The sequence below is a fragment of the Symphalangus syndactylus genome, chromosome 11 (genome assembly GCF_028878055.3).
Source record: "Symphalangus syndactylus isolate Jambi chromosome 11, NHGRI_mSymSyn1-v2.1_pri, whole genome shotgun sequence".
NCBI lineage: Eukaryota > Metazoa > Chordata > Mammalia > Primates > Hylobatidae > Symphalangus > Symphalangus syndactylus.
Window position 1 is genome coordinate 68,332,266 of NC_072433.2, and position 27,418 is coordinate 68,359,683.

Consider the following 27,418-nt stretch of genomic DNA (forward strand, 5'->3'; position numbering starts at 1 on the left):
AATAGTTGAGTACATATGTTCTCTGATTTTCTTTCTTTTTTTTTTTCCTTTTTTTTTTTTTGATACTGAGTCTTACTTTGTCACCCAGGCTGGAGTGCCATGGCACGATCTCGGCTCACTGCATCCTCCATGTCTCAAGTTCAAGCAATTCTCTGTGCCTCAGCCTCCTGAGTAGCTGGGATTACAGGCACCCATCACTACACCCAGCTAATTTTTGTATTTTTAGTAGAGACAGGGTTTTGCCATGTTGGCCAGGCTGATGTTGTACTCCTGACCTCAAGTGATCCACCTGCCTCGGCCTCCCAAAGTGCTGGGATTACAGGCTTGAGCCACTGTACCCAGCCCGAAAGAAATTCTTAAAATCTACTGAAAGTTAAGATGACCCTCTATATACCCTTCACCTAGGTTCATCACATGTTAGCATTTGCCACATTTGCTTTTTATCTCTCATGTATTCTTTTTTCTGAAACCTTTGGAAGTAAGTTTTAGACATCGTAACACTTTACCCCAAAATACTTACGCCTACGTCTTTAAAAATAAGGACATTTTACTATATAATCTTAACACCATTTATTGTTACATCTAAAAAAATGTAACAATTTTTTTTTTTTTTTTTTTGAGATGGAGTCTCACTCTGTCACCCAGGCTGGAGTGCGGTGGCACAATCTCAGCTCACTGCAAGCTCCGCCTCCCGAGTTCATGCCATTCTCCCACCTCAGCCTCCCGAGTAGCTGGGACTACAGGCACACACCGCCATGCCCTGCTCATTTTTTTTTTTTTTTTTGTATTTTTAATAGAGATGGGGTTTCACTGTGTTAGCCAGGATGATCTCAATCTCCTGACCTTGTGATCCGCCCACCTCAGCCTCCCAAAGTGCTGGGATTACAGGCATGAGCCACCGCGCCGGCCAAAAAATTAACATTAATTTATGAATATATTTCAATTTCTTGAATTTTCCCAGTGTCCCCCCCCCCCCGCTTTAGAATTTAAAATGAAAGACCTAATCAACATTTACATGTTGCATTTGGTAATTATGCTTCTTTAGTCTATTTGAACCTACAATTGTCTGCCACCTTTTTTGTTTTTTTACCATGGTATTTTTTGAAGAGTCCTTGCCGTTGTCTCAAAGAATGCCTCATATTCTGGATTTATTGATAGTCGTGTGTTCATATTGGAAGTTTTAAGTCATGGCGTGCTGGCCAATGGTTAACAGCCTGCTCTTTGGAAGGACAGTCATGTTTGTAGAGTTTGCTGATTTCTGAAGTGTAAACACTCCCACCAGGGCTGATGTCAAGCTACCACTGGACTGGAGTTGGGAAGAGATGTACACAGTTGATCTTCATGAATCCATAGGAGCCAGCTCTAGGCCACCACTGGTCTGAGTACTTTATATATAAACTCATTATTTTTCATGTGACCCCTGTAAGGCTAAGTATCATACCCAACTTACAAATGAATAAAGTGAGATGCAGAAATAGGAAATTAATCTTCCAAGGGTAAGGGTTGGAGCCCAGATTCAGCCCCAGCCATCTGGCAGCCAGGTGTCTGGCCTTTGCCAGCCTGCCCATGGTGAGCCTGCAGGCATCAGTCTAAATACATCTGTTAGTCTCTCCCTTTAAAACCGTAAACAGGCCAGGCGCAGTGGCTCACACCTGTAATCCCAGCAGTTTGGGAGGCCGAGGTGGGCAGATCACTTGAGGCCAAGAATTCAAGACCAGCCTGGCTAACATGGTGAAACCCCGTTTCTACTAAAAATACAAAAATTAGCCGGGTATGGTGGCATGTACCTGTAATCCCACCTAACTCAGTAAGCTAATGCACGAGAATCAGTTGAACCGGGGAGGCGGAGGTTGCAGTGAGCCGAGATAGTGCCTCTGCACTCCAGCCTGGGCAACAGAGCGTGACTGTGTCTCAAATAAATAAATAAAACCTTAAACAGTAAAAATTCAGTGACGTCCTTCAGGGAACTTTGTTATATTTCAAGTAATCAACCTGACAAATGAAAAAAACAAAAAACAAAAAAGATACGTGAGAATTTTTACAAGGTAGTAAGTTGGTACCAATCTTTTTGCCCTGAGGAGTCTTGAATTATAAGACCAGGAGGAGATTCCAATTTACTTAAATCTTTTGAGATTATCTTGACTCAGAGTCTTGAATGCAGGGATGGAAATTTTATCTCTTCAGTTTCTTTTCTATTTCACTTTCAATTTTCTATTTTAAGGGTTTTCAGGGCCTTTGAATCTTTCAGTTCTCCTGGCTTTTTCTTTAGTATTACCACCGAGAATGTGAAAACTAAACTAAAATTACACCTTTCGGTCTTCAAGGACTCACATTCTAGAAGGGTCCTGGGATTTGGTGAGGTAATTTCATGTTCACTCTATTCAGACCATGCATAATTTCATAGATCTGGCTTCCATTCTCTGTCATTATTCCAGACTAAAGAAAGTTGAGGTCTCCCTGGCTAATCATCCTGGTATTATTCTTGATTCTTTCTTCCCTTTGGTCCCTTTATCTGTTGCCAAGTTCTTTTTTTTTTTTTTTTCTTGCTCTGTCACCCAGGCTGGAGTGCAGTGGTACAATCATGACTCATTGCAACCTCCACCTCCCCAGCTCAAGCAGTCCTTCCGCCTCAGCCTCCTAGTAGCTGGGACCACAGGCCTGCACCGCCACACCTGGCTAATTTTTAAGTGTTTTTGTAGAGACAGGGTTTCTCTGTGTTTCCCAGCATAATCTTGAACTCCTGGGCTCAAGTGATCCGCCTGCCTTGGCCTCCCAAAGAGCTGAGATTATAGGTGCCAGCCACCATGCCCAACCTGTTAGCAAATTTCTGATTGTCTTTTTCCCCCTTTGAGATGTTTCTTTGATTTGTCCCTTCTTCTGTTGTCTTCTAACAGCCCATTATTACCTCAAACCATTCTTACTGTAGTGGCCTTCTGACTGGGCCTTCTACTAGGTTGACACAGGAGTTTTTATTATATTATCCCTAGGCTGTAATTGAGAGTTGCAAAGAGTGAGCTAACAGGAAATATAACATCACAGAAGCATATGATACTCTTAATTACTAAGTGAAGAAAATGATGTAAAAAAGTAAAAGTGTGATACAATTTTATATGTGTATATTTACATAATGCACAGCATACAGACTTTTATATTTTTAAAGGTTATATATGCTTATTATTATATTACTAATATGCTTATTGGCCATGTGTATATCTTTGGAGAAATATCTATTCCTATATACATGTGAACATATATATATATGTGTGTATATATATGTAGACTCAAAATGTTAACTGATTATTTCTGGATGGTGAGGTTACTGGTGATTTTAATTTCTTTACTTTGCAAATGCATTGGCTCTTGATATCTGTGGGTTCTGCATCCATGGATTTAACCAACTGCAGATTGAAAATATTCAAGGAATGAAAAGGATGGTAGCATCTATACTGAACACATACAGGCTTTTTTTTCCCCTTGTTATTATTTCTGAAATAGTACAGTATAACTGCTATTTATTTATAGCATTTACATTGTATTATGTATTATAAGTAATCTAGAGATGATTTAAAGTCTATGGGAGAATTTACATGGGTTATATACAAGTAGTTTACCATTTTATATAAGGGATTTGAGCATACTGGATTTTAGCATCTGCAGGGGGTCCTAGAACCAGTCCCCTATGGATACCGAGGGATGACTGAGCATGATTTCAGAAGTTCCTATAATGTACATATATTACTTTCAGAATAAGAAAAGTGTATTAAAGTTTTTATCCAAAGAAAGAATATTGGCTGAAATTTAGCTAGAGCATTTTGCAGCTAGAGTCCCCACTTGAGAGTAGCATTGATTGTTATGTACACTATTTATTGAGGTACCAGATGGTGTGACTATGATATCATTAAAAAAATGATTAACCTCAATGAACCTGACATCAGAGGATTGAATACCAGCATTACAAATGTATTTGTCACTTACTGAGGTACTAACTGTTGTGCATTAGTCACATTACTTTTGATCAAAATGTTGCCAGAAATTAAGGCTGTAGACGCTGCTGTGGATTAAATCCTTCCTTGAAACATGTCTCTCTTTTTTTTATTCTAGAAGATGGACTGTGTATATTCAGTAATCTTCTCAATTGCAAATTATTTAAAAATTGAATTATAATATCATATAATAAAAAATTGTAGAAATTCATTTGCAAATAAAATATTTTCAATTTTTATTAACTTCAGATATCATTGAGCAACACTTGATGGTAAACTTCTCTAGTCATCATAACACTATTACAGCTTTAGAACCCAAGTGTCTTCATCTGCTTCCTATGGACCCAGCAATATCTTTTGGCCAGAGGTTAAATCATAGTGCCTTGACTTCATCCTTAAGTTGGTTGGTAGCATAGTGATAAAATTGCTTGTTGTTATGCTATAAACCCAGTCTATCAGATTGTTATCTGCATTGACCATTTTTCAGCTTACCATTTTTCTAAGTATGGGTAATCTCTTTGAAGTTTGGCAAAGGGTATCAAATGGACAAAGACCAAGAAGTCAAACAAGGCTTCTTTAAGAGTTATGATGTTATAGGTTTATGATAGTTTTTCAGTTTATTCATGTCTTATTTATACCATTGACATCAGAAAGAGCATTGTTGTTCATATCAAGATAATTACTTTATCCCTTCCTGCTTTTTTGTTGTTTTAACTGAAATGGGACCCACTAAGAGCTATGTTAACTCATTTCCATCTTAAGAATTAGACCATCAGAGACAGTTACCCTGAAGTCAAGCTGCTGAGTAGTAGCAAATTAGGGTCTTGAGGACCTGGGCAGGACCTGAGAAGGAGGGAAAGAGTGAGAAAAAAATTGACCATTTGTTACTGCTGAAGCTTTGATACTCATGTCCAGAGAGGCAAGGGCAGAAACACCAAATATGGCTGCTTTCTGGCAAAAGAGAGAGGGCCTAGATAGGAGGACCGGATGAGTCAGTAATTAGAACAAAGACAGCATACGCCACAGTGCAAGAGGGCAGTGAGTGGTCAGATCTAAAGTCAGAGCCATGGCCAGGTGCAGTGGCTCATGCCTGTAATCCCAGCACTTTGGGAGGCTGAGACAGGTGGACTGCTTGAGGCCAGGAATTCGAGACTAGCCTGGCCAACATGGGAAACCCCGTCTCTACTAAAAGTACAAAAATTTGCTGGGTGTGGTGGTGCATGCCTATAATCCCAGCTACTCTGGAGGCTGAGGCAGGAGAATTGCTGGAATCTGGGAGGCGGAGGTTGCAGTGAGCTGAGATCATGCCACTACACTCCAGCCTGGGCAAAAGAGCGAGACTACTACGTCTCAAAAAAAAAAAAAAAAAGGAAAAAGGAAAAAAAATAAAAATAAAATAAAATAAAGTCGAAGCCAGAGCAGGAATAACAAGGCAAAGTCAGTGGGCAGCCACTCCGGGTTTAGGGTTACTCTTAACTGTAAACACCCAGGACAGTTAGGTCAATGCAACATGTGGCATCTTCAAAACTAGAGAGCATTATTTTATTTTATTTTATTTTATTTTATTTTATTTTATTTTATTTTATTTTGAATGTTTGTGGGTATATAGTAGGTGTATATATTTATGGGGTACATGATATATTTTGATACAGGCATGCAATGTGAAATAAGCATATCACAGAGAATGGGGTATCCATCCCCTCAAGCAGTTATCCTTAGAGTTACAAACAATCCAGTTACACTTTTTAAGCCATTCCAAAATATACCATTAAGTTATTGACTATAGTCATCCTATTGTGCTATCAAATAGTAGGTCTTATTCATTCTTTCTATTTTTTTGGACCCATTAGCCATCCCCACTTCCCTCCACATTTTAAAGTGGTGACTGAGGGCTGCCTGTCTGATGCCAGGGGCCTGTCCCTTTTGTGTTTGGGGTTTTGCACAGATTCTAACGCTGTTGATGGGAATCATATTATTTGTTTTGATGAACTTTAATTCAGTGAGAAATAGATAAGTTATATTCATTATGTTCTATCTACTCAGCAAGTAAGTATACAGTATACTGTGAATATATTTTTCAGTTCACAAAAAACACAGAAATAAAGCTGGATAGTTAAAATGTTGTTTCTAGTATCTGGAAACAGTCATTTATGTACAGTACCTTATTCTAATAATACTAGAAATATCAGAAGTTACAGTTTTAAAAAGTCATAATGATTATACAGGAATAGTCTATCATTCTAGTAGTGTAATCTGGATATCTTTTTCAAGCTAGGAAGCACTCTAGAAATCTTTGGATTTCAATAGTAAACAGACTGTCTCAACATTTCTGAAACCCACACTACAATAGAGAAATGTTTTTTAAGAGAGGCATTTATTGTCCGTTTGTCATCTTTTTTCTCGTTTTTGGATCATCTTTAAAAGGTCGTACAGAATATCTGAGCTACACTATTTTTTAAATGTAGAAAGTAGGCACCTTATTTCTATTTTATTTCTATGTATGCACAAAAGTAAGGAAAGTTGCTAGTAGGAGTCTGTAAAATTGCACTGTGAGGTAGGGTGATAGGAAGAGCACAGTTTGAGTCTAGGACAGTTTGAGTCTAGGCTCAATTGCTTTAGGCTAACTGCTTTTTCTCTCTGAACTTCATTTGTAAAACTTAGGTAATGAAGACCTACCTTTATGGTTGTTGTAAAGAAAAAATATATAGTGGCTTCTTCATAGTCTTTGATTAATAAATGTTTGTTTTCCTTTCAGCTTTCCTTTTGGACCTATTTACAGTTAATTACATTTTCTCATTTTCCAGTCTTTGAAGAATTTGTGACTTATCACCTACTTAAAAATTTTTTTTTAATTGAACAACCTCTTAATCTCTCTTGGAGGCAGAGTAGTTACTATAAAGATTTAAGCTCAGCTATATATTTCCTGTTACTTAAAAAGATACTTTATACTGGCCATTCTTAAAAAATAAGTTTTGGGTCCTTTTTGTAGTTTAATTATGTACATTGCACACATCCACAATTGATCACTACATACAGATGTCCACAATTTATACGACACTACACACATTGACATAAAATACGATGATATGAGATAATGGAATAATTTAAGAAAAAAGAAAAAAGTATTTATGTATGTTTTCCTAATAAGTTTTTCATTAAAAGCCATTTAGGCTTTTAGATCAACAAGTATTATAGTTTTAAGTAGCCAGAGACTTGAGGCAATGACCATTATCTTTTAAAAAACAAATCTAAAATTTAGTTTTTGTATGCATTATTAGTAAGATAACTGAAGATAAGTGAAAAAAGTACCTTTTCCCCTTGTCTTCAATAAATATTTATTACACTATTTATTTTATGCCAACATTATAAACTAGGTGTTAGGTCTACAATGGATTAATCAGATAGACAATCTGCTCTCAAGAAGCTTCCAGTTTAGTGTGAGAGAAACGTATTGAAACTGTTATTCTGGGTTTGGAGGATGCTATGAAGGAGAAGCACAAGGGAAGCTGATCCACATGAATATTTCATGATGTTATTGAAGCGAAATGAAAATGACTGCTATATTTATGTTATGTCTGAAGTTCAAATGTCAGGGTCAGATGAAATCTGTGATATGTTCTTAATAGTTGATATCTTTACATAGAAGCTGTTTTAAATTTATATACAAAACCAAAAGAAGCCTCAATAATTTAGTTATTATATTCAAAAGTAAAGCTGTTTGGTGTAATCTCCATCTCTCTTAACTGTTAGGAATGCCTGCTGATCATCTGTATGCTTACACTAGTTGATAAAGTGATTGCTTGTTGTAGAGCTATTATAGGTCTAAGAAATCAGTTTGCTCACCTTTTTGTTGTTGCTGCTGCTTCCATAGGAAATTCAGTGAACATTATCACTCCTTGTGTAAAGCAGTGCATCACCTAGCAACTGTTGACTGCATTTTCTCCCTGGCCAAGGTCGCTAAGCAAGGAGATTACTGCAGGTAACGTATTTTTCATTTTCTCCTTTATTAGTAGTGCTTTAGATAAGATGACATTATTCAATTAATTATAGTGTCTTTATTATAAAATATTACAATTACTCAAATGTGTTAGGCTCTTGGGAAAGCTGAATGTCATACATATATAGCTTGATTTGAAAATTAAATTCATTTCTTGCTTGCTCTGTCACTGAGTACAATGAAAGCAGATGTTAAAGTTTATGTGGGTGACATTTTTATAGTTTCAGCACTCTTTTCATTTGTTAGCTTTTACCTGAACACTTTTATAGTTATAAAAGTTTGATTAGGCAAGAAAAGACTGAGAAGATAGGGACTAGGGGGCATTTTAGTGATCTGTTCCTTTTGTTAAGAGCCCATATTCATCCCACTATTCTTTATTGACCTCTAAACATCCCAACATGGAGTATTTATTCTCTTTTTCATAAAGGATGTTAGCACAAACAAATCTAACTTTAAAATTCAGATGGCTGGGCGCGGTGGCTCACGCCTCTAATCCCAGCACTTTGGGAGGCTGAGGCAGGCAGATCACGAGGTTAAGACATCGAGACCATCCTGGCTAACACAGTGAAACCCCATCTCTACTAAAAATACAAAAAAATTAGCTGGGCATGGTATCACGTGCGTGTAATCCCAGCTACTCAGAAAGCTGAGGCAGGAGAATTGCTTGAACCCAGGAGGTGGAGGTTGCAGTGAGCCAAGATCGTGCCACTGCACTCCAGCCTGGGCAACAGAGTGAGACTCTGTCTCAAAAAAAAAAAAAAAAAAAAAAAAAAATCAGACAAAGCTTTCATAGAAGTTGTATGTCTTCCAAAGCTTAATTTTATATATACTTAAGAAAAAGTAAGACTAGGCTTGGTGGCTCATGCCTGTAATCCCAGCATTTTGGGAGGCTGAGGCAGGAACATCTGTTGAAACCAGGAGTTTGAGACCAGCCTGGGCAACATATTGAGACCCTATCTCTACAAAAATTAAAAAATTAGCTGGGTGTGGTGGTGCACACCTGTAGTTCCAGCTGCTTGGGAGGTTGAGGATTGCTTGAGCTCAGAAGTTTGAGGCTACAGTGAGCCATGATAGTGCCCATACACTCCAGCCTGGGTGACAGAGCAAGAGCCTGTCTCAAAAAAAAAAAAAAAAAAAAAAAGGAGGTTCAATTTAAAAAATATAAAATTAAATAAAATTGTTCAAGTCCAAATGTTTTATTCTTTCCAGGAAGCATCTAGATTATTCCCTTCACTGCCATAAATGTCGTCAGTATGCTTTCCCCTGTCTTTCCTGCTATGCGTATTCTATCCTAGTGTATCCTCCCAGCTCTGTGAATTATCCTTTGCGTCCTATTCTGCCAGGAAGCGTTTTGTCATTATATAATTTTGATAGCAACAGAATAAGTCGATGTAAATTTTAGTGCAGAATAAATCACTTAAAATTTTGTTCCAAAGTGAAAATCTTCCTGGTAAATCATATCAGTGTCATGAATATTATATAATGATTTCACTTGGCAGAGCACCTAGGATTTTATTTTAAAATTAATGTCACAAACACTTTCATTTTTTTCTTTTACAATGAATTTGTAACCCACCTAGATAAAAAATCTTGTCTTCAGAATTACACTCTAAAATCCAAAGTCTATCCTTTTTTCATAACTTTAAGTGTCTCTCTCCATCAGATGATTTCAGATTATTTACTCAGAAGACACTGTAGTCACTTTCTTTTTTTTTTTTTTTTTTGTCTTGAGACAGAGTCTCACTCTGTGGCCCAGGCTGGAGCGCAGTGGTGCGATCTCGGCTCACTGCAACCTCTGCCTCCCAGATTCAAGGGATTCTCCTGCCTCAGCCCCCTGAGCAGCTCAGATTACAGGCATGTGCCACCACGTCTGGCTAATTTTCGTATTTTTGGTAGAGACGGGGTTTTACCATGTTGGCCAGGCTGGTCTCGAACTCCTGGCTTCAAGCAATCCACCTGCCTTGGCCTCCCAAAGTGCTGGAATTATAGGTGTGAGCCATAGCGCCTGTCCTGTAGTCACTTTCTTTGCAAAATGTGAGAGCATCTGGGATTTTATTAGCCAGATATATTTAAGAAGAATAATTTAGGAAAGTAGTATTTATTGGTGTTATGAGTAAGTTCAGAAATGTGGTTACACATGAAAGTTCTGAGTCAAAGAACTATAGGAGGTCGTTGGTAGGATATTATGTTTTTGAAAAAGACCAATGAATCACCAAGAAACTGATGAAAAGCTGTTCAATCTTAGTAATCACTGAGTGCAAATTAAAACAGTGGGATAACGCTGTTTACCTGTTATGTTGACAAACATTAGAAAGTTTAATAATACCAACTTTAGGTGAGGATATGAGAAAACAAGTTACCTTTCATCTCCTGCTTGTAGGAAGGTAGATTGGTATATCTACTCTTGTCTATTAAAATAAAAAATATGCATACCCTATGACATAGGAATCCCACTTAAAAAATTTACTGTAGCTTTGGGAAACACTTGGACATGTACACGTGGAGATGTGTATAGGATTGTTCATTGCATCATCGTTTATAAGTAAGAATTTGGATGCAATCTAAATGTTTAACAGTGGAAAATGTGTAGCAGCTTTGAAAGAATGCTGAAAATCTGACAAGAAGTGATCTTCAGTATACTCTACCATAAGGGCCTATTGAACCTAATTGCAGTTTCTTAAAGGCCATCTAAAGAACAAAGACAAAGTTTACTTTTTTTCCTTTAAAAAGGAGAGTAAAACTTATTCTGTCTTACACTTACCATGTGGGTTTATTGGATTCTTTTATAAATGTAAGATGCATTTTGGGATCTTTAGTGATCTTATTTTGTCTTGGAACATTTTGTTATTTCATCATCCTGAGAATTGTTTTAACATTGTTTATCATTTGTTTCAACTATGCTATAAAAGTCTAAAATGAAAAGAAGATGAGAGAATGGTGATACAGAAGTGAGGGGAGAAATCACTATCACATCATCCTTCTGTTTTCTTACTGTGTTGCCCATGTTACATCATCTTCCAAGAAGGTATAAAAGAAGAGTGCAGATGCCACAGTTGGAGTCTGCTTCTAACTTTCATTGAACACAGTTGAAAATTCAGAATTTTTCATTGTTCACCCATAAAGGCAAAGAGAACAAAATGGACAGAAGGCTTTTCATAATTATTAGCTTAATCAGATGATGAATGTGAAGAGAAAGAAACCAGCGCCCTAGAGATATTCATGGTGATGGTGAAATTTCATGTATCAGCAAAATCTGAGATTCTGAATGCTCAGACAATATCCTAGGTGAATTTTCTCAAACTCAAGAATTGGTATGTGAATAATATATTTGTAAGGGCAAAATGAACTCCGTTATTCTCGTCCAGTTAGTCATTCAATAGGAAACATTCATCATGTAATATTTGGTGACAAGAACCTGGACTGTCCTGTTTTGCTGAAAGACGTGATAGTATTCTTCTTTTATAATATTTATTCACTAAATTTACTTGATACAATTTATAGGTTACAATTTATAGACAGGAGATTGAAAGGATATAGATGAAGTAGAAATAAAGGTACTCATTTGATTATTCTAATTGGTGTTGATAAGTCAAAAAATGAAAATATTTTGCAATTATGGAGCAAAGATGACCATCTCTTTAAGAAAATTATGAGCTTTAAAAGATTTCAAAAACTTTTCAAGTATTTGCATTTTTGTTGATACAAATGTGAAAAGAATCAGAAATAATCAGCTCTAGAACCCATTAGAAATATATTGAAATTTGGAATTTAGTATTTATGAATGAATATGTTCCAGATGCATGCTTGACGGCTGATGAGCAATGACATTCAGAATGTGTTACCCATTTCAGATATATATGCCTTGAAAACCAGGAGAATATGTAATAAAACTTTTGAGATTTGCTGTGTTTAAATTCTTATTAAAATTTGTCATGAGGTTGATTTTTTTTTTACTATCCCCTTATTCTCATTTCTGTAAAATTATTTGTGAAATGACTTTAAAGGAATATATTAAATCCAGATAGTAAATGGTGAAATCTATTTTCTGTGTGTGTACTGCGAGTTAAAATAAACTATTGAATTTTTTAAGTTACAGAATGATATATTACAGTATGACTTTTCTAAAGAAATCACAACCAGTATGATGCATACATAAACATAAATGCACAGAAGGTTAGAAAGGGTAGACACCAAGCTTGTCTTAGTAGTAACATCTGGGAAGGAGAGCTGAGAGTAGGGCAGGGCTCAGAGGTGCTTGAATACACAGCTAAAGCTGAAGATAAAACAGATATAGAGGTCTTTAAAAAACATAAAGAACAACGAGGCCAAAAAATGATTCTTGTGTCAAAGTAAAAGATACAAAAGACCATAGAAAGATGTTTTAATTGAACAGCGTATGAAAATTTTAGGTCATTTCGTTTCCAAGTCCAACACATAATTTATATTAATAATTACATCTAGAAATAATTTTATGTGATTTACTTTATTATATTCATTAATGAAAATAAGTAGTAATAATCTGAACTGTTATCTTTATTAATGAAAATATTGGTTTGATCTCCAACAACAATAGAAAAATGAAAAATAAAGCCCGGCATGGTGACATGCACCTATAGTCCCAGCCTCCTCGAGAAGCTGAGGCAAGAGGATCACTTGAGCCCAGGAGCTTGAGGCTGTAGTGTGCTATGATTGTGTCTGTGAATAGTCACTGTACTCCAGCCTGGGCAGCACACTGAGACCCTATCTCTTAAAAAAGAAAAAAAAAATCTTGTAAAGGTAAACTGCAAGGGTGAAGCCATTTATAAGACTCTTCTAAAGTATGTGCTTCATTGCACTATTATAATAATAAATGTTTTCCCAATTTTGATTTTATATTTCAAATTTAACTTTTATACTCAAGGTTTTATTCTGGACATATATTCTTAAAATCTATGTTTAAAGTTTTGTTTTCTGTCATACAAACAGAGTACTGAAATTTTTCATGCTATCTTAGAGTTTTTTTTTTTAAGGCTATTTCCACGTCTAGTAAATTGAAACATATTTCTTTTTGCAGACCAACTGTACAAGAACAAAGAAAAATCGTAATAAAAAATGGAAGGCACCCTGTGATTGATGTGTTGCTGGGAGAACAGGATCAATATGTTCCAAACAGTACAGATTTATCGGTAAGTACCATATTGTGCCAAAAAATAAGTCGATGATAACATCCCAAACTTTTTAAATACCAAAGAAACATTTTTATAATTAAAAGTTACCCAAATTTCAACTTTGGCTTTAAATAGGCTAAGCCTGGACATAGTTTTATATTTACCACGAAATGTGGAATTGGTGCTATTTCCAATGCAAGATTATCAATAGGTTTAGTAACTAAAGGTTTAGTTCTAATTAGTTATCCTAGGTAACCCAATAAAAATATTTTACATTTGTAAATACCCAATATGCAAATAGAGTTGGAATTATTCCATAGTTTTGCAAATTCGTATTAGCATGTAGTGTTCCATCCTTTGTACTGTGACTATTTTCAGATGTTCTATGAAAGAATCAGAGATGCCTTTGGAGATTCCAGTGATGAGAATTTTCATTATAGGGGCTGGATTTCTCTTACATAACACAAATGATCCTGAATACTTAATTCACTGAACACATACTTACTGAGTGCCTGTGTCTCAGGTAATGAAGTACTAGGAACAGAGAGTGGTAAGCAAGACAGAACTCTTCCCTGCCCTGACAGAGCTTGTTGTATAGCAGAGAAGATAGGCTAGTGCAGTACAGCTTAGTGCAGGGCATGATAGAGGAGACCAGGAGGGCCTGGGGATAGGTAGCAGGTTGGCCTAACCCAAGGGCAGGGAAGCATTGAGGAATGTTCCCCAGGGATGAGATACCAACTGAAGAATGAGTCAGTGCAAGCCAAGGCATTGAAGGGGAGTATTCCAGGTAGAAGAACCAGCATGGCAGATATTGGAAGTGAAGCATAGCAGGAGGAATTCGAGGAACTGAAAGATGATGAGTAAGGTTGGAGTGCAGAGTGTGAACAAAGAAGTGTTCAGAGATAAGGAAGAGGCCAGTTCACTCATATCAAGAAATTTGCATTTTTCCCCCTAAAAGATTAAGAATACTAGCAAGAGAGTGATAGAAGCTGGGTAAAAATAGTGAAGTGGTGGCAGGGTGTTTGAGTTCCATTGTCAAAGCTAAATGGAGCTAGGCACTGAAGTGGTAAGGATTGATCTTATTCGGTAATACTCCTGCAATAGGGAAGAGTCCGGTGTGAACTGAACTTGACTTCATTTTGGCGTAGATGACTGGGTGTTTTAAAGGGAGTATGAGGGAACAGGGAAAGGGAATGAGCTGGGGGAGGAGAGCGAGTGAGGTGTGGTTATTTGAAACCCATCTGGGTTTACTAATTGTTTGCTTATACCACATTTCAAAGAGTCAGCTCTCTGGTCCTTAAGAAGACAATTCAGGGTGATAGATTTACATCCCAAAGGGGCAGAAAAAGTATTTATAATTGCAAGCTTTCTAAGATAACTGTTCTAAGAAGGGCTTCAGCATCTGGCTGCCTGTCACCAAGTTTTGGCTGGAATGGTGAATCCTGGCAGCACTGAGCTTTCTCAGGCAGGTACTTTCAGTGGGGCTGGGATCATCCTAAGGATGCAGCCTTGAGCTGTTAGAAACTATGCTAGTGGGCTAACTTCTAAGTAGGGAGGGTGGACAAAATCATTTTTACTCAAAGTCTGTAGGTTTTTATAGGTCAAAGTTGAGAACTAGTCCAGAAGAGGGCTCAGAGAAACCTGATGAGAATTTGGTCAAGGACATGGGGTAAAATGGTATGGTGATGGGTCAAAAAATTAATATGTAGGGAGTAGTTATGTGAAAGAGAAGGTGTCAGAGAATAAAATGCCTGGCTTTCAGATATCAAATGTGCTGTTCTTCTGAGTGATGGCAAGATCCTATGTATGGCTATGGAAGGTGGGTAGCAGAAGGGAGAAGGTCTTTGGAGATGAAGAGATCAAGGAACAGAGTTTGGGAAAAAGTTGTCTGTGTAAATGTTGAAATCTAAGATAACAGCAAGATATGCCATAGAGGACAACAGGGATCCAGGTGTCCGAGATTGCAAGGAATGGCGATTGGGAATCCTGAAGTTTATAGATGGCTTAGATTGAGGACAGACAGTGGTAAAGCCCTAAAGAAGAACTTCTGAACCCTGAACCCTGAGGTACATGGTCCGTGGTTGGATGTGGCAGAAAGGTCAGCCCCCAAATGAGAGAGCTGCAGGGGAATAACAAACAGCCAGCCAGGTTTCATTTTAGTGTGTGAAGGAAATGTTAAGCAAGGTGGTTAGAACCAGAAGTACTAAGGAACTTTTCTGAGGACAGTGAAAGAATTGAGATGTAGGGGAGCATTTGGAATGTAGGTCAGAGAAAGCTCAGAATAGTAGCGAGCTGGGACTGTAACAGAGTATTCTACCTCGGGCTGTGAGCAAAGGTGGCAGAGATGTGTGGCATGGTGCATTTGGCTGGCCATGAGAAGGGGATGTGAAGGGAAATACTTTGAATGACATCTAGTTTAATATTGCATTTTCATATCGTAACAAGACTTGTTGGTAATATATAATGCATGTCTTAGTCTGTTCAGGCTGCCGTAACAAAATATCATAGACTGAGTAGCTCATAAACAACAGAAATTTATTTCTCAGAATTTTAGAGGCTAGAAAGTCCAAGATCAAGGTACCAGCAGATTCAGTTTCTGGTGAGGGCCTGTTTCCTGGTTCCTAGATGACACCTCACGTGGTGGAATGGGTAAAGGGTCTCTTACCCATGTATTCACACAGTGGAAGGGGTAAGGGGTCTCTCTCAGGCCCTCATGAACTTATCACCTCCTGAAGGCCCCATCTTCTAATACCATTGCCTTGAGGGTTAGGATTTCAACATACGAATTTGGGAGAGACACAAACATCCATATCATAGCAACCTAAGACCCAATGTCCGTAAACTTGTTCATTCTTTTTAGGAAATTTTTATATGTGTTAGTCAAACAAGTTAATAAGTACCAATCTTTTTATTGTCTTTAAAAAGAAGACTATGTCTTTGAGAGGCGGAGGCAGGAGGATTAGTTGAGGTCAGGAGGTCGAGACCAGCCTGGCCAACATGGCAAAACCCTGTCTCTACTAAACGTAAAAATTAGCTGGGCATGGTGGCGCCTCCCTATGATTCCAGCTATTCAGGAGGCCAAGGCGGGAGAATTGCTTGAACCCAGGAGGCCGCTGCGCTCCAGCCTGAGCAACAGAGCGAGACTCTGTCTCAAAAAAAAAAAAAAAAAAAAAAAAAGAAGGAGACTATGTCAACATAAGAATTTTTTTTTCAGTTCTCATAATACCAGTAGGATATAGCTTTTCATGAGAAAGTAATGTAAGTTAAATGTAAACTAAGCAACTAAATATTAGAACTGTAAGTTTCTTAAAATAATTTCCTGTTACTGTTTCCATGCCCATCTACTTGACCCCAAGAATATTACCCTTGGAATTGACTTCTTTATTTTTTTCTTTCCTTTTTCATTCTTTTCTTTTTCTTTTAAAAAGTATGTTACACTTTAATAAAGCAAGACTTGAAGAGCTAAAATAGCCTTCTGTCTAATTACAATAATGTTTTAAAGAAACCTTGAAATATTTAAATCTTTACAAAATAAATGGAGTAATTTTTTTTCAAGCAGGCACCTCAGAATATTCCAGAATATTCATTTCTATTACATATGCTTTTTCTAACATGAGTAGGAGTTGATATAGAACTGTTGCTATGGTGAAGTGCATTCTATTTTTCAGGGTAAAAATTTATATATAGGGATAGTGTTGAGAAAGAACTTACGTAAAATTCAATTTAAAATATTTTATGGATGTTAATTATGAAATATACCCTGAAGATAATTTAAAAGTTAAATGACATTGTTGTTTTTGATAATCATGTGGTTTTAAGAACTGGTGCTTTGTACATGTAATTATAAGTATACTTTTCTGTATTCCATATTACATGAACTTATTATAGTGCTTCTGAATAAGCCAACTTTCTGCCCGCTTTTCCTCTCCCAGTTTTAAGAATACTTTTTAAAACCCTCTTTCTTTTTGTCCCCTTCCTTGATTCACTATATAATCCAAGCATTTATACATGTGGTCACCGCTGGAGCTACCTCCTCCACCCTGCCCACCTCCATGGATTCTCTACTCTGCAGCCACAGGGCTTCTGGAACCTGCCATGCCACTCTCCCTTTTGAATTCATGCTTCACACTCCAGCCAGATTGGACTTCATGTCGTTCCCAAGTCACTGTGCCTCTGGGACTTGGCAGATGGTGTTCCCTCTGCCTAGAATGTCATCTTTCCCCACCCCACCCACTCCCGCCTCACACACTCCCACATCCACCCACCCACCCACCGCCCACCCGACGCCCCAGCTCTGGCTCGTTCAAGTCTTGCCTTGGATGTCAGCTCTTGCACTCAGCCTTCCTTTGCCCAGCTGGGATGGGTAACCCTCTCACATACCCTCACCACTCTGTTTCTCCACATCTCAGTACTTATTCCACCAAATTATAATCATTCTTTTTTTGTCTGCCTTTCCCAGTGGACTGTAAGCATGAAGAGAACAGGGACTACACCTCTGTCACCTATGTGTAATCCCAGGATCAGTCATAGTTCTCTGGCACATAGCTGGCACCTAATCAGATTTATTAAATCAATAAGGATTAGCTAGAAGCCTTCAGCGGTCTCCAAGTCTCACTTGAAATTTTTGCCTTTTATTTTCTACACAAAATGTTATTTTTCAGGATATTATATGGGGATTTCCCCAATTTACAGAATAATTTACTGTCAAACTAAAAGGGAAATTTGGGATCTTTTAGTGTAACCACCTCTTCATACTTCTGAGTAAACTATGGTTCAGAAAGGGGAAATGATCTGCCAGAGGTTACTCAGGTTGGGTCATCTTGAACTGTTTCCCAAAACATAAACATATTTTAAGGCAAGCCAGTGCTTTCCAACCTTTTTCACTTTGCATCACACAGAAAATGATAGTATTTTAATGGAACACTGGATTAAAAGGAGAAGGAAGAGGTTGCTCAGAGGCCAGGGAGGCTGGCCCAGGGACTGTGGCCGCCCCAGCCCCACCTGCCACCTGTGGGTTAAGGGGTCAGTATCTTGGCACCCCTGTCACCTTGTGAGGCAGCCCAGGACTGCTGCTTAGGGAAACCCCAGCGTACGCACTGCAATCTCAACTCTCCCAGGATTGTTTGTTTGTTAAACCAAATGACTCTTTTTTTTTAGTGGATGGATTTTCAACAGTTAAAGTTGGGGTTTTCAGTTACTTGTAGGGTTTTTGTTTTTAGTATAAAATAAATTTCAACTAATGGAGGGGAGGGGAAAGAGTGTTGACAGCTTCTCAGTTTGTTGGGTGGGAAGAAAATGAGTCAAACGTGCGGAACAGGAAGATTCCCAGGAAGCACTTGAACCCTGTAGCTCTCTAGCGCAAGCAGAATTCACAGCCCAGGTGTTTTATTGCTGGGGCAGGGTAGACACTGAGATTGCTAGTCACAGTCCCTTCTTGTGAGATCAAGTTGGGCCTGGGGTGCTTCAGTCATTAGCTCCACATGTGGTATGGAATGGATGCTCACACGTTTGTTACATGAACAAGTACTTGAAGCTGGTAAAGATGAGGACAAAGACAGATTTCCCAATTCCTTCCCTTATCTCAGTACAAATAATGTCTAGCTGGCCCAGAAATACTTGCTTTGGCTGTATAAAAGTTTAAAAGACTAGTTACAGTAATATTCATAAGCTGTTGACAATTTGTGCCTAATTACCAAGCAGAACACTAATAATGCATACCATAAAATATGTCTGAGCTTTAAGCTTAATTTAATTCCATGGCTAAATTATATTCTCACAGATTCTGCTGTAAAGATGTTTTTCACATAGCATGATCTTTGAGTCACGGGCCCATGGATTAAAATTCTAGGAAATATTAATGGCAATTGAATATTGTTTTCTTGTCAGCCCTTTCCTCTGGTTCTCCTCTCTCCTGCTTCTGAAACAATGGATAGAGAAGGACATTTGTCTGGTAAAGTGTTCTGACCTGCACTGCTGTCTCTGCCCAGAATGGCCCTCCCCTCTGTTCTTACCCCTTACCTGTCTGCATTGATTGGACTCACACTGTTCCTGCAGGACCCAACAAAACACTGCCTCTTCCTGAGAGCCTTCACCATCCTCTGGCCAGAAAAAAATCCCTTTCTATTAGAGCACTTTCTTTGCTGTGTTTTTAAAGTTCTCACGTACTACTTTTGTTACACAGGTGTAGTGGGAAAGCGGCTCACAGTGGTAGGAGATTTAAATTAAAATCCTGCTCTGCTGTCATTTCACTGTCTTTTGGATAGACCACGATTACTTGCTGGGCCTTAGTTTCTTCATCTGTAAAAGGAGGTGGTTGAGCTGGGTCACAGCCAGCCTTCGCACCCAGGGGAATGTAAATTGGGCAGCATCCAGGTGTTGGAGGGATTTAAGTCCTGACTTTGGCATCTCAACATGCAGCTGGTGCCGCTCTCCAGCTTCATTTTTCCCTCTTTCTGTTTCTAGTTCACCTTGGCTTAAAAGTGCAAAGATTTGGCTGAGAGCTTGTCTGGAGGAGGCTTTGACTCAAGAGTCTCTTACCATAACTTGCTGTTGATTGACATTTTCGAGGAATAAAACACTTTGAAACTACCAAACTTTTTCGGCAGTCTGCAGCTGTTATAAAAATAGTTCTCCCATAATTCTTTAAAGACAGTTGTCAATATTTATACCTGTCAAGGAAGATAGCACTTTTTTTTTTTTTTTTTTACAGAAAATTAGCTTTTCAGGTCTTAGAAATTAACATGTGACAATTTTATTTTTTTCTGCTGTACATCTCCTGACTTCAGGGATATTACGACTGTCCGTCATTCTAGTGTACTCAATGCTGAACACATGGAGCAAAAGCATGTCTTCTCCTATTTAGTAGTGACTATGATTCCCTGTCATTGAGCAAGCGTCCCCATTGAGGCATGTCAGAGGATGAACTTCACTTAACATTCCAGTTCTGTGACTTAGTTGTTTTACATTGCTGGGAAAGCTATTTAGCTTCTCCAGGCCTCTGTTTCCTCACCTGTAGAATGGGAATCCAGTAATATTAGTATTACCCTGTGACACTGTTGTAAGAACTAAATGAAGTGATACATATAAAATCATTAGCACAGTGCCTGGCATTTGTTATCTGTGATTTTCTTAAGATACCTTGAAGTTTGTCTTTTATTTTTAGATCTTCTCTTCCCCCACAGAAGTTGACATTCTATGTGGAAGTTGCTTAGTTTTCACAAGTTTTGACTCACTGTTTAGATACTGGATAAACAATACTAAGATCTTATTGATTGATGCTATTCAGACAAATATTGCCAATACTAAAGTGAACACTTAAAAGAATGTACTTCTAGTCTCTCCATAGGTTTGCCAAGGCAGTCCTCTCTAGTTGTTATCCAGCAACATAGTCCCTTCAGTGCAATACTTCCAGCTTTTGTTTGCTGTCATTAATTAATTCATTCATCCCTCTTTAGTTTCTTGAGAACTTGCTCTGTGTGTGGCCTCCTTAGGCTTGGTGCTAGCCCAGCTTTGGGCACTGTCTAGGCCAATCTGGTATTCTCAGTAGGCTCCGGAGTGGGTGGAGAGGTGGTTATTGCCAACTTTTGGATTCTGGCTATTTGGTTAGAACATTCGCTCATACTAACTGGTCCTGCCGATAGATTTTATGTATCTTTTATATCTGGGAACCCTTGATGTGTGCTGCCTCAAATACGCATGATCTTTCTAAAAGAGAGAGATTAGCACATTAGATGAGTGAAATTTCTTGACCATTTCCTTACTTACTGTGTCGTCTTGGGAACTGTGGAAACAAGGGGGTCATATATTCCTGACAGATTTTTATAGAGAAAGCAAATGATTGTTTTTGAAATGTAAATATGGTGGAAATCTCCGCTGTAATGCCTTTTGTGTATTACATTCATCTCTTTGATCTATTTATTGGGTGCCTTCTTTGTGCCAAGCCTTGTTCTAGGCAATAGGGATGAACTAGAAGACACGATTCCTGCTCTCATGAGAACTTACTTTCTAGCAGTGAGATTGGTAATAAACAAGCAAGAAAATTCAGGTAATTTCAGAGAAGGTTGAAAACAAAATAAAATGGGCTGATGTGATAGAGAATGACAGAGCAGAGGGGCATCTGTAGATTAGGTGGTCAAGGAAGGTGTGTCCTGGGAGTTGATGTTTGAGTGTAGACCTGTAGAAAGGCCTAAGGCAGGAATGAGCATGTTATATTCTGGCAGGTGGAAGGGGAGCAGAAATCAAGTCTGGCTAGCACCAAGTGAACATGGTGGAGGGTGGTAGAAGAATGGATCGGAGGCAGACATGGCCTTTAGACTGTGACCTTTAGACACTTAGAAGTGCTCTGAGGATCTGGATGAGGGCTTTTAGCAAAAAACAAGTTCTGTTTTACTTTTTATGACAGTCACTCTGGCTGCCCTATGGAGAGTGGATTGTGGGCAGAGGAGAAGCAGGAAGACCCAACAGGAGGCACTGCAGTCACCTGCCTGGGCAGTGGCACTGAGCATGGAGACAGGAGGTTTTATGTACCTAGTGGACCTCCTGATTCTTCACAGTCTTGTGTCTTTTTTCCCGCTGGTGTTTACTAGAGTGCCTGATGTACAACTTATCTCCTGCTGGCAGTCTCTTAGGGCTTACTAAGAAAGCCACCATGTTGTCACCTACAAATATTTGAGTTTAGTGGGTTGAACACATTTAGCGTCTAAAGCCTTGAAGTTAGTTCTTCTTTGACATCCTCAAATTCTGGGGCGGGGGTGGTGGGGGCTGGAAAAAATCTGTCTCTACAACAGTATCCCCAAGTCTGACCAGGTTCACCATGCACCACTTTCCCAGGTACTTCATGCAAACGGATTCCACAACTTCTCATCTTCCAAACAAATCTGGCACAGAGCTCTGGTGCCAATTTAATTCCTGCTCTTTCATTCCACCCAGGGCCACATATTCAAGCAATGTACCTGAATTTAGGGTGAGAGATCTTATTTAATTCAACTCCTTGATTTTAGAGGGGAGGAAACTGAAGCCTAGAAAGGTGTATTGGCTTGTCCAAACTCCACACTAGAAACCACCTTTCTTTTGTGGGCCAATTCTTTATTCATATTTATACTTTTATTTTCACATTCTGTCATTTTCTTGCTTATCAAGGCTCTCATAGAAATTGACGCCACAGTGAAAATTTTTGTATAATACTTGACATAGTATGCATTCGATGAAAAAATGGTTGTTAATACTCTCATTGCTATAGAATCCATTTACAAATAAGTGTTAGATTAAGATTTGAAATATAAGGAAAGGGAGGAAATTGCTCCTGAATTCCAAAGACAGCCACTGTTACCGTTTTGGAATGTTTCCTTTGTCTTTCTTTGTAAGTTTTTAAAGAAATAGCCTTTTTTTATATAAAATTTTTATATCCTGCTTTTTTAGTTAATATTATAACATGAATATTTTCCTATATTCTTAAAAAAAATTGGGGGCACATAGTAGGTGTATATATTTATGGATTACATGAGATATTTTGATACAGACACCGAATGTGTAATAATGTTACCCTCACATGAGGGTAACTGGGGTATCCGTCACCTCAGACATTTATCCTTTCTTTATGTTACAAACAATCCAAGTATACACTTTTAGTTATTTTTAAATGTACAATAAATTTTGTTGACTATAGTTGTCCATGTTGTCCTATCAAATACTAGATCTTATTCATTGTATGTAACTATATGTTTGTACCCAAGGACCATTCACCTTCTTCACCATCTACCACCCTTCCCAGCCTCTGGTAACCATACTTCTACTCTATCTCCATGAGTTCAATTGTTTTAATTTTTAGTTCCCATAAAGAAGTGAGAACATGCAAAGTTTATCATTTTGTGGCTGGCTTATTTCACTTAACATAATATCCTCCAGTTCATCCATGTTGTTGCAAATGACAGGATCTTATTCTTTTTTATGGCTGAGTAATAGTCCATTGTGTATATGTACCACATTTTCTTTATCCATTCATCTGTTGATGGACACTTAGTTTGTTTCCAAATCTTGGGTATTGTGAATAGTGCTGCAATAAACTTGGCAGTGCAGATATCTCTTCGATATACTGATTTCCTTTCTTTGGGGCATATATATACCTAGCAGTGGGATTGCTAGATCATATGGTAGTTCTATTTTTAGTTTTCTGAGGACCTTTCACTCTTATCCATAATGGTTATACTAACTTACATTCCTACCAATAGTGTACAAGAGTTACCTTTTCTCCACATCCTCACCAGCATTTGTTATTGCATGTCTTTTGAATATGTCATTTTAACTGGGGTGAGATATCTCATTGTAGTTTCGATTTGCATTTCTGTGATGATCAGTCATGTTGCACCTGTTCATATGCCTGTTTGTTGTTTGTGTGTCTTCATTTAAGAAATGTCTATTAAGATCTTTTGCCCATTAAAAAAATTTTTTTTTTAGTTTTTTTCCTGTTGAGTTCTTTGAGCTCCTTGTATAGTCTGGTTAGCATTCCTTTATCAGATGGATGGTTTGCAAATATTTTCTCCCATTCTGTGGGTTGTCTCTTCACTTTGTTGATTGTTTCTTTTGCTGTGCAGATTTTTATTTAATAACTCGATGTGATCCCATTTGTCCATTTTTGCTTTGGTTGCCTGTGTTTGTGGCATATTTCTCAAGAAGTTATTGCCCAGGACCAGTGTTCTGGAGATTTTCCCCAATGTTTTCTTGTAGTAGTTTCATAGTTTGAGGTTTTAGATTTAAGTCTCTAATCCATTTTGATTTGATTTTTTTACATGGTGAGAGGCAGGAGTCCAGTTTCATTCTTCTGCATATGGGGGTATTGAAGAGACTGTCTTTTCCCCAGCATATGTTCTTGGCACCTTTGTCAAAAATGAGTGCACTGTAGGTGTGTGAATTTGTTTCTGGGTTCTCTGTTCTGTTCCATTGGTCTCTGTGTCTGTTTTTATGCCAGTACCATGCTGTTTTGGTTACTATAGCTCTGTAGTATAACTTGAAGTCAGATAATGTGATTCCACCAGTTTTGTTCTTTTTGCTTAAGATGGCTTTGGCTAGTCAGATCCTTTTGCGTTTCCATATAAATTTTAGGATTATTTTTTCTATTTCTGTGAAGAATGTCATTGGTCTTTTAATAGGGATTGCATTGAATCTGTAGATTGCTTTAGTTAGTATGGACACTTAAACAATATTTATTCTTCCAGTCCATCCATGTGGAATATCTTTCCCTTTTTGTGTGTCCTCTTCAATTTTTTGCATTAGTTTATGTAGAGCCCTGGGACCTTGAACGAACATAGGTGGTAGTCAGACAGTGGTCACCATGGGCCTTGGGTGAGACCCAGTGTTGCACTGGCTTCAGGTCTGTCCCAGTGAGCATTGAAGAATTAGGTATTTATTGTAGCCTTCACAGTCTAGCTTTGTTTGCACTTGTCCTTGGGAAGGCTTTCCAAGTATTCAAAGGGACTTGAGTGTTCTGATCTAAATCTGTGGTCACTGCAGCTGTGTCTGTATTAGGGGGCACCCCAAGCCCAGTAATGCTGTAGCTCTTATAGACTCTTAGAGGTACCACGTTGGTGGTCTTGTGTAATATTCTGGAGAATTCCCTGGATTTCTAGGCAGAGACTCTTGTTCTCTTCCTTTACTTTCCCCCAAACAAACGCAACCTGTCTCTGCTGAGCCACCTAGAACTGAGGGAGGGGTGACTCAAGCACCTCTGTGACCACCACCACTGGGACTGCACTGGGTCTGACCTGAAGCCGGCAGAACACTGGGTCTTACCCAAGGCCCGTGGTGACCACTGTCTGACTACCATTTATGTTCACTCAAGGTCCTAGGGTCTACAGTCAGCAGGTGGCCAATCCAGCCTGAAAGGCTATCATTGTTTATACCACCATGCCTGGCAATAGTGAATGAAACTCTGGGAGGGAAGTAATTAATTTGACCTTAATGATATGTATATGATTAGGCAGCCCTGTTCTTTGTTAGCCTTCAACAAAAGGGATCTTTTTGGTCACTGTCACAGGAGTGAAGACAGAATGACTTACCTTGTAATGTTTGTTTTCTGATACATTGGGCCAAAAGACCCACAGGAATCCACCCGTCATCTCCAGAAAGTGAAGTTTTTATTTGAAGTTTGTTCTAGTCTAACAACTTTCATCATATTTCATGTTTCAGTAGATGCCAAAGCAAAGCACTGAGCGTGTTGATATTTCTGTTGCCTGCTTCAGCAGTGTCTGGCTCTCAAAGTTGTAGCCTTGCTACCTAACCTCAGACCAAAACAGCCAAGAGCGTTAAAACTGGTATGTGGGTTGGGAAACAAACATAGTGATCGGGCAAGCCATTTTATTTTATTTTGTTTTATTTTATTTTATTTTTTTAATTTTTTTTTTGAGACGGAGTCTCACTTTTTCACCCAGGCTGGAGTGCAGTGGCTCAATCTCGGCTCACTGCAAGCTCTGCCTCCCGGGTTCACGCCATTCTCCTGCCTCAGCCTCTCTGAGTAGCTGGGACTACAGGCGCCCGCCACCACGCCCGGCTAATTTTTTGTATTTTTAGTAGAGACGGGGTTTCACTGTGGTCTGGATCCCCTGACCTCATGATCCGCCCACCTCGGCCTCCCAAAGTGCTGGGATTACAAGCGTGAGCCACCGCGCCCGGCCAGGGCAAGCCATTTTAGAAGGAGTGGTGGAAAAAACTTCTCCATACTCTTCTTAATATTATTTTTTACTTTTCAATCATCTAAATTTCCCCTAATGCACACAATTAAATACTGAAATATACATTAGAATTTATTTATTAGAAAATTTGAGATACTCTACACTTTAAATACATTGAACTTGTATCACAGAACTTTTAAATGATGAGGAATGTATGTTTTATAGTTAAAGGAGATTACTTGGAGTAATTTTTTGTCTTCACTTTCAATATGATGCCCCCCCTCCCTTTTTTTTTTGAGATGGAGTCTTACTCTATTGCCCAGGCTGGAGTGCAGTGTCTCAATCTTGGCTCAGTGCAACCTCCACCTCCAGGGTTCGGGCGATTCTCCTGCCTCAGCCTCCTGAGTAGCTGGGACTACAGGCATGTGCCACCACGAGCTAATTGTTGTATTTTTTTAACAGAGATGGGGTTTCACCATGTTGGCCTGGCTGGTCTCAAACTCCTGACCTCAAGTGATCTGCCAACCTTGGCCTCCCAAACTGCTGGGATTACAGGCGTGGGACACCGTGCCCGGCCCCAATATGATGCCTTTTGATGACAAAAAAAGCCTTAACTTTAATGAAGTTGAATGTATCAGTCCTTCCTTTTATGGGTGAATGCTTTTGTGCCTTAAATAAGAAATTGTTTCAATCCCTGAGGTCTTAAACATATTCTCCTATAATTTTTTATAAACATTTTAAAGTTTAATTTTCAAATTTAAGTCATTAATCAATCTACTCAGAATTTATTTATTTATTTATCTTTTGAGATGGAGTTTCACTCTTGTTGCCCAGGCTGGAGTGCAATGGTGCAATCTTGGCTCACTGCCATCTCCGCCTCCCAGGTTCAAGTGATTCTCCTGCCTCAGCCTCCTCAGTAGCTAGGATTACTGGCATGTGCCACCACACCTGGCTAATTTTGTATTTTTGGTAGAGACGGAGTTTCTCCATGTTGATAGGCTGCTCTTGAACTCCTGACCTCAGATGATCTGCCCGCCTCGGCCTCCCAAAGTGCTGGGATTGCAGGTGTGAGCCACCGTGCCTAGTCTAGAATTTATTTTTATACATGATATGAGTTAGGAATCTAATTTCATATCTTTCTATATGGATAATCAATTGTTTTGTACCAGTTTTAAAATCATCCTTTTCCCATCAGTTTATGGAATTATTTATCATATATTAAGTTTCCACATTTTTATGGGGCTATTTTGAACTCTTACTTTTCACTGGTCAGTGTTTGTCTGCAAGCCAGAATCACACAAGCTTATTTGCTATAGCATCATAATAACTTTTTACATCTGTAGGGCAAGTTCTCCCCACCTATTTTTCTAATAGAATTCTTGATTTCTATTTAACATTTGCTCCTCTCTTTATTTTAGAGTCAACTTACTCAGTTAATTGGGGGAAAAAAATTGAGATTTTTATTGGAATTGCATTGACCCTATAGATCAATTTGGGGAGGAGTTGACATCTTTATGATACATATGTGAACATATGAATATGTCCCTCCATGAAAACAGTAGATAGTCAGTCCTCACTTAACATTATCAATAGGTATTTGGAAACTGCTGGCTGGGTATGGAGGCTTAC

At 38.5% G+C, this 27,418-nt stretch overlaps 1 protein-coding gene across 3 annotated transcripts in view; it reads left to right on the forward strand.

Annotated features, from left to right (window-relative positions):
* The window catches only part of MSH3 (mutS homolog 3), a 235,127-nt gene that overhangs the window by 127,978 nt on the left and 79,731 nt on the right, over positions 1-27,418 (forward strand). For all 3 annotated transcript variants that reach the window (XM_063612172.1, XM_055298178.2, XM_063612173.1), the window contains 2 exons: positions 7,855-7,962; positions 13,034-13,145. In XM_063612172.1, coding sequence (XP_063468242.1) covers positions 7,855-7,962; positions 13,034-13,145 — 220 coding nt within the window. The remainder of the gene's footprint in view (positions 1-7,854; positions 7,963-13,033; positions 13,146-27,418) is intronic.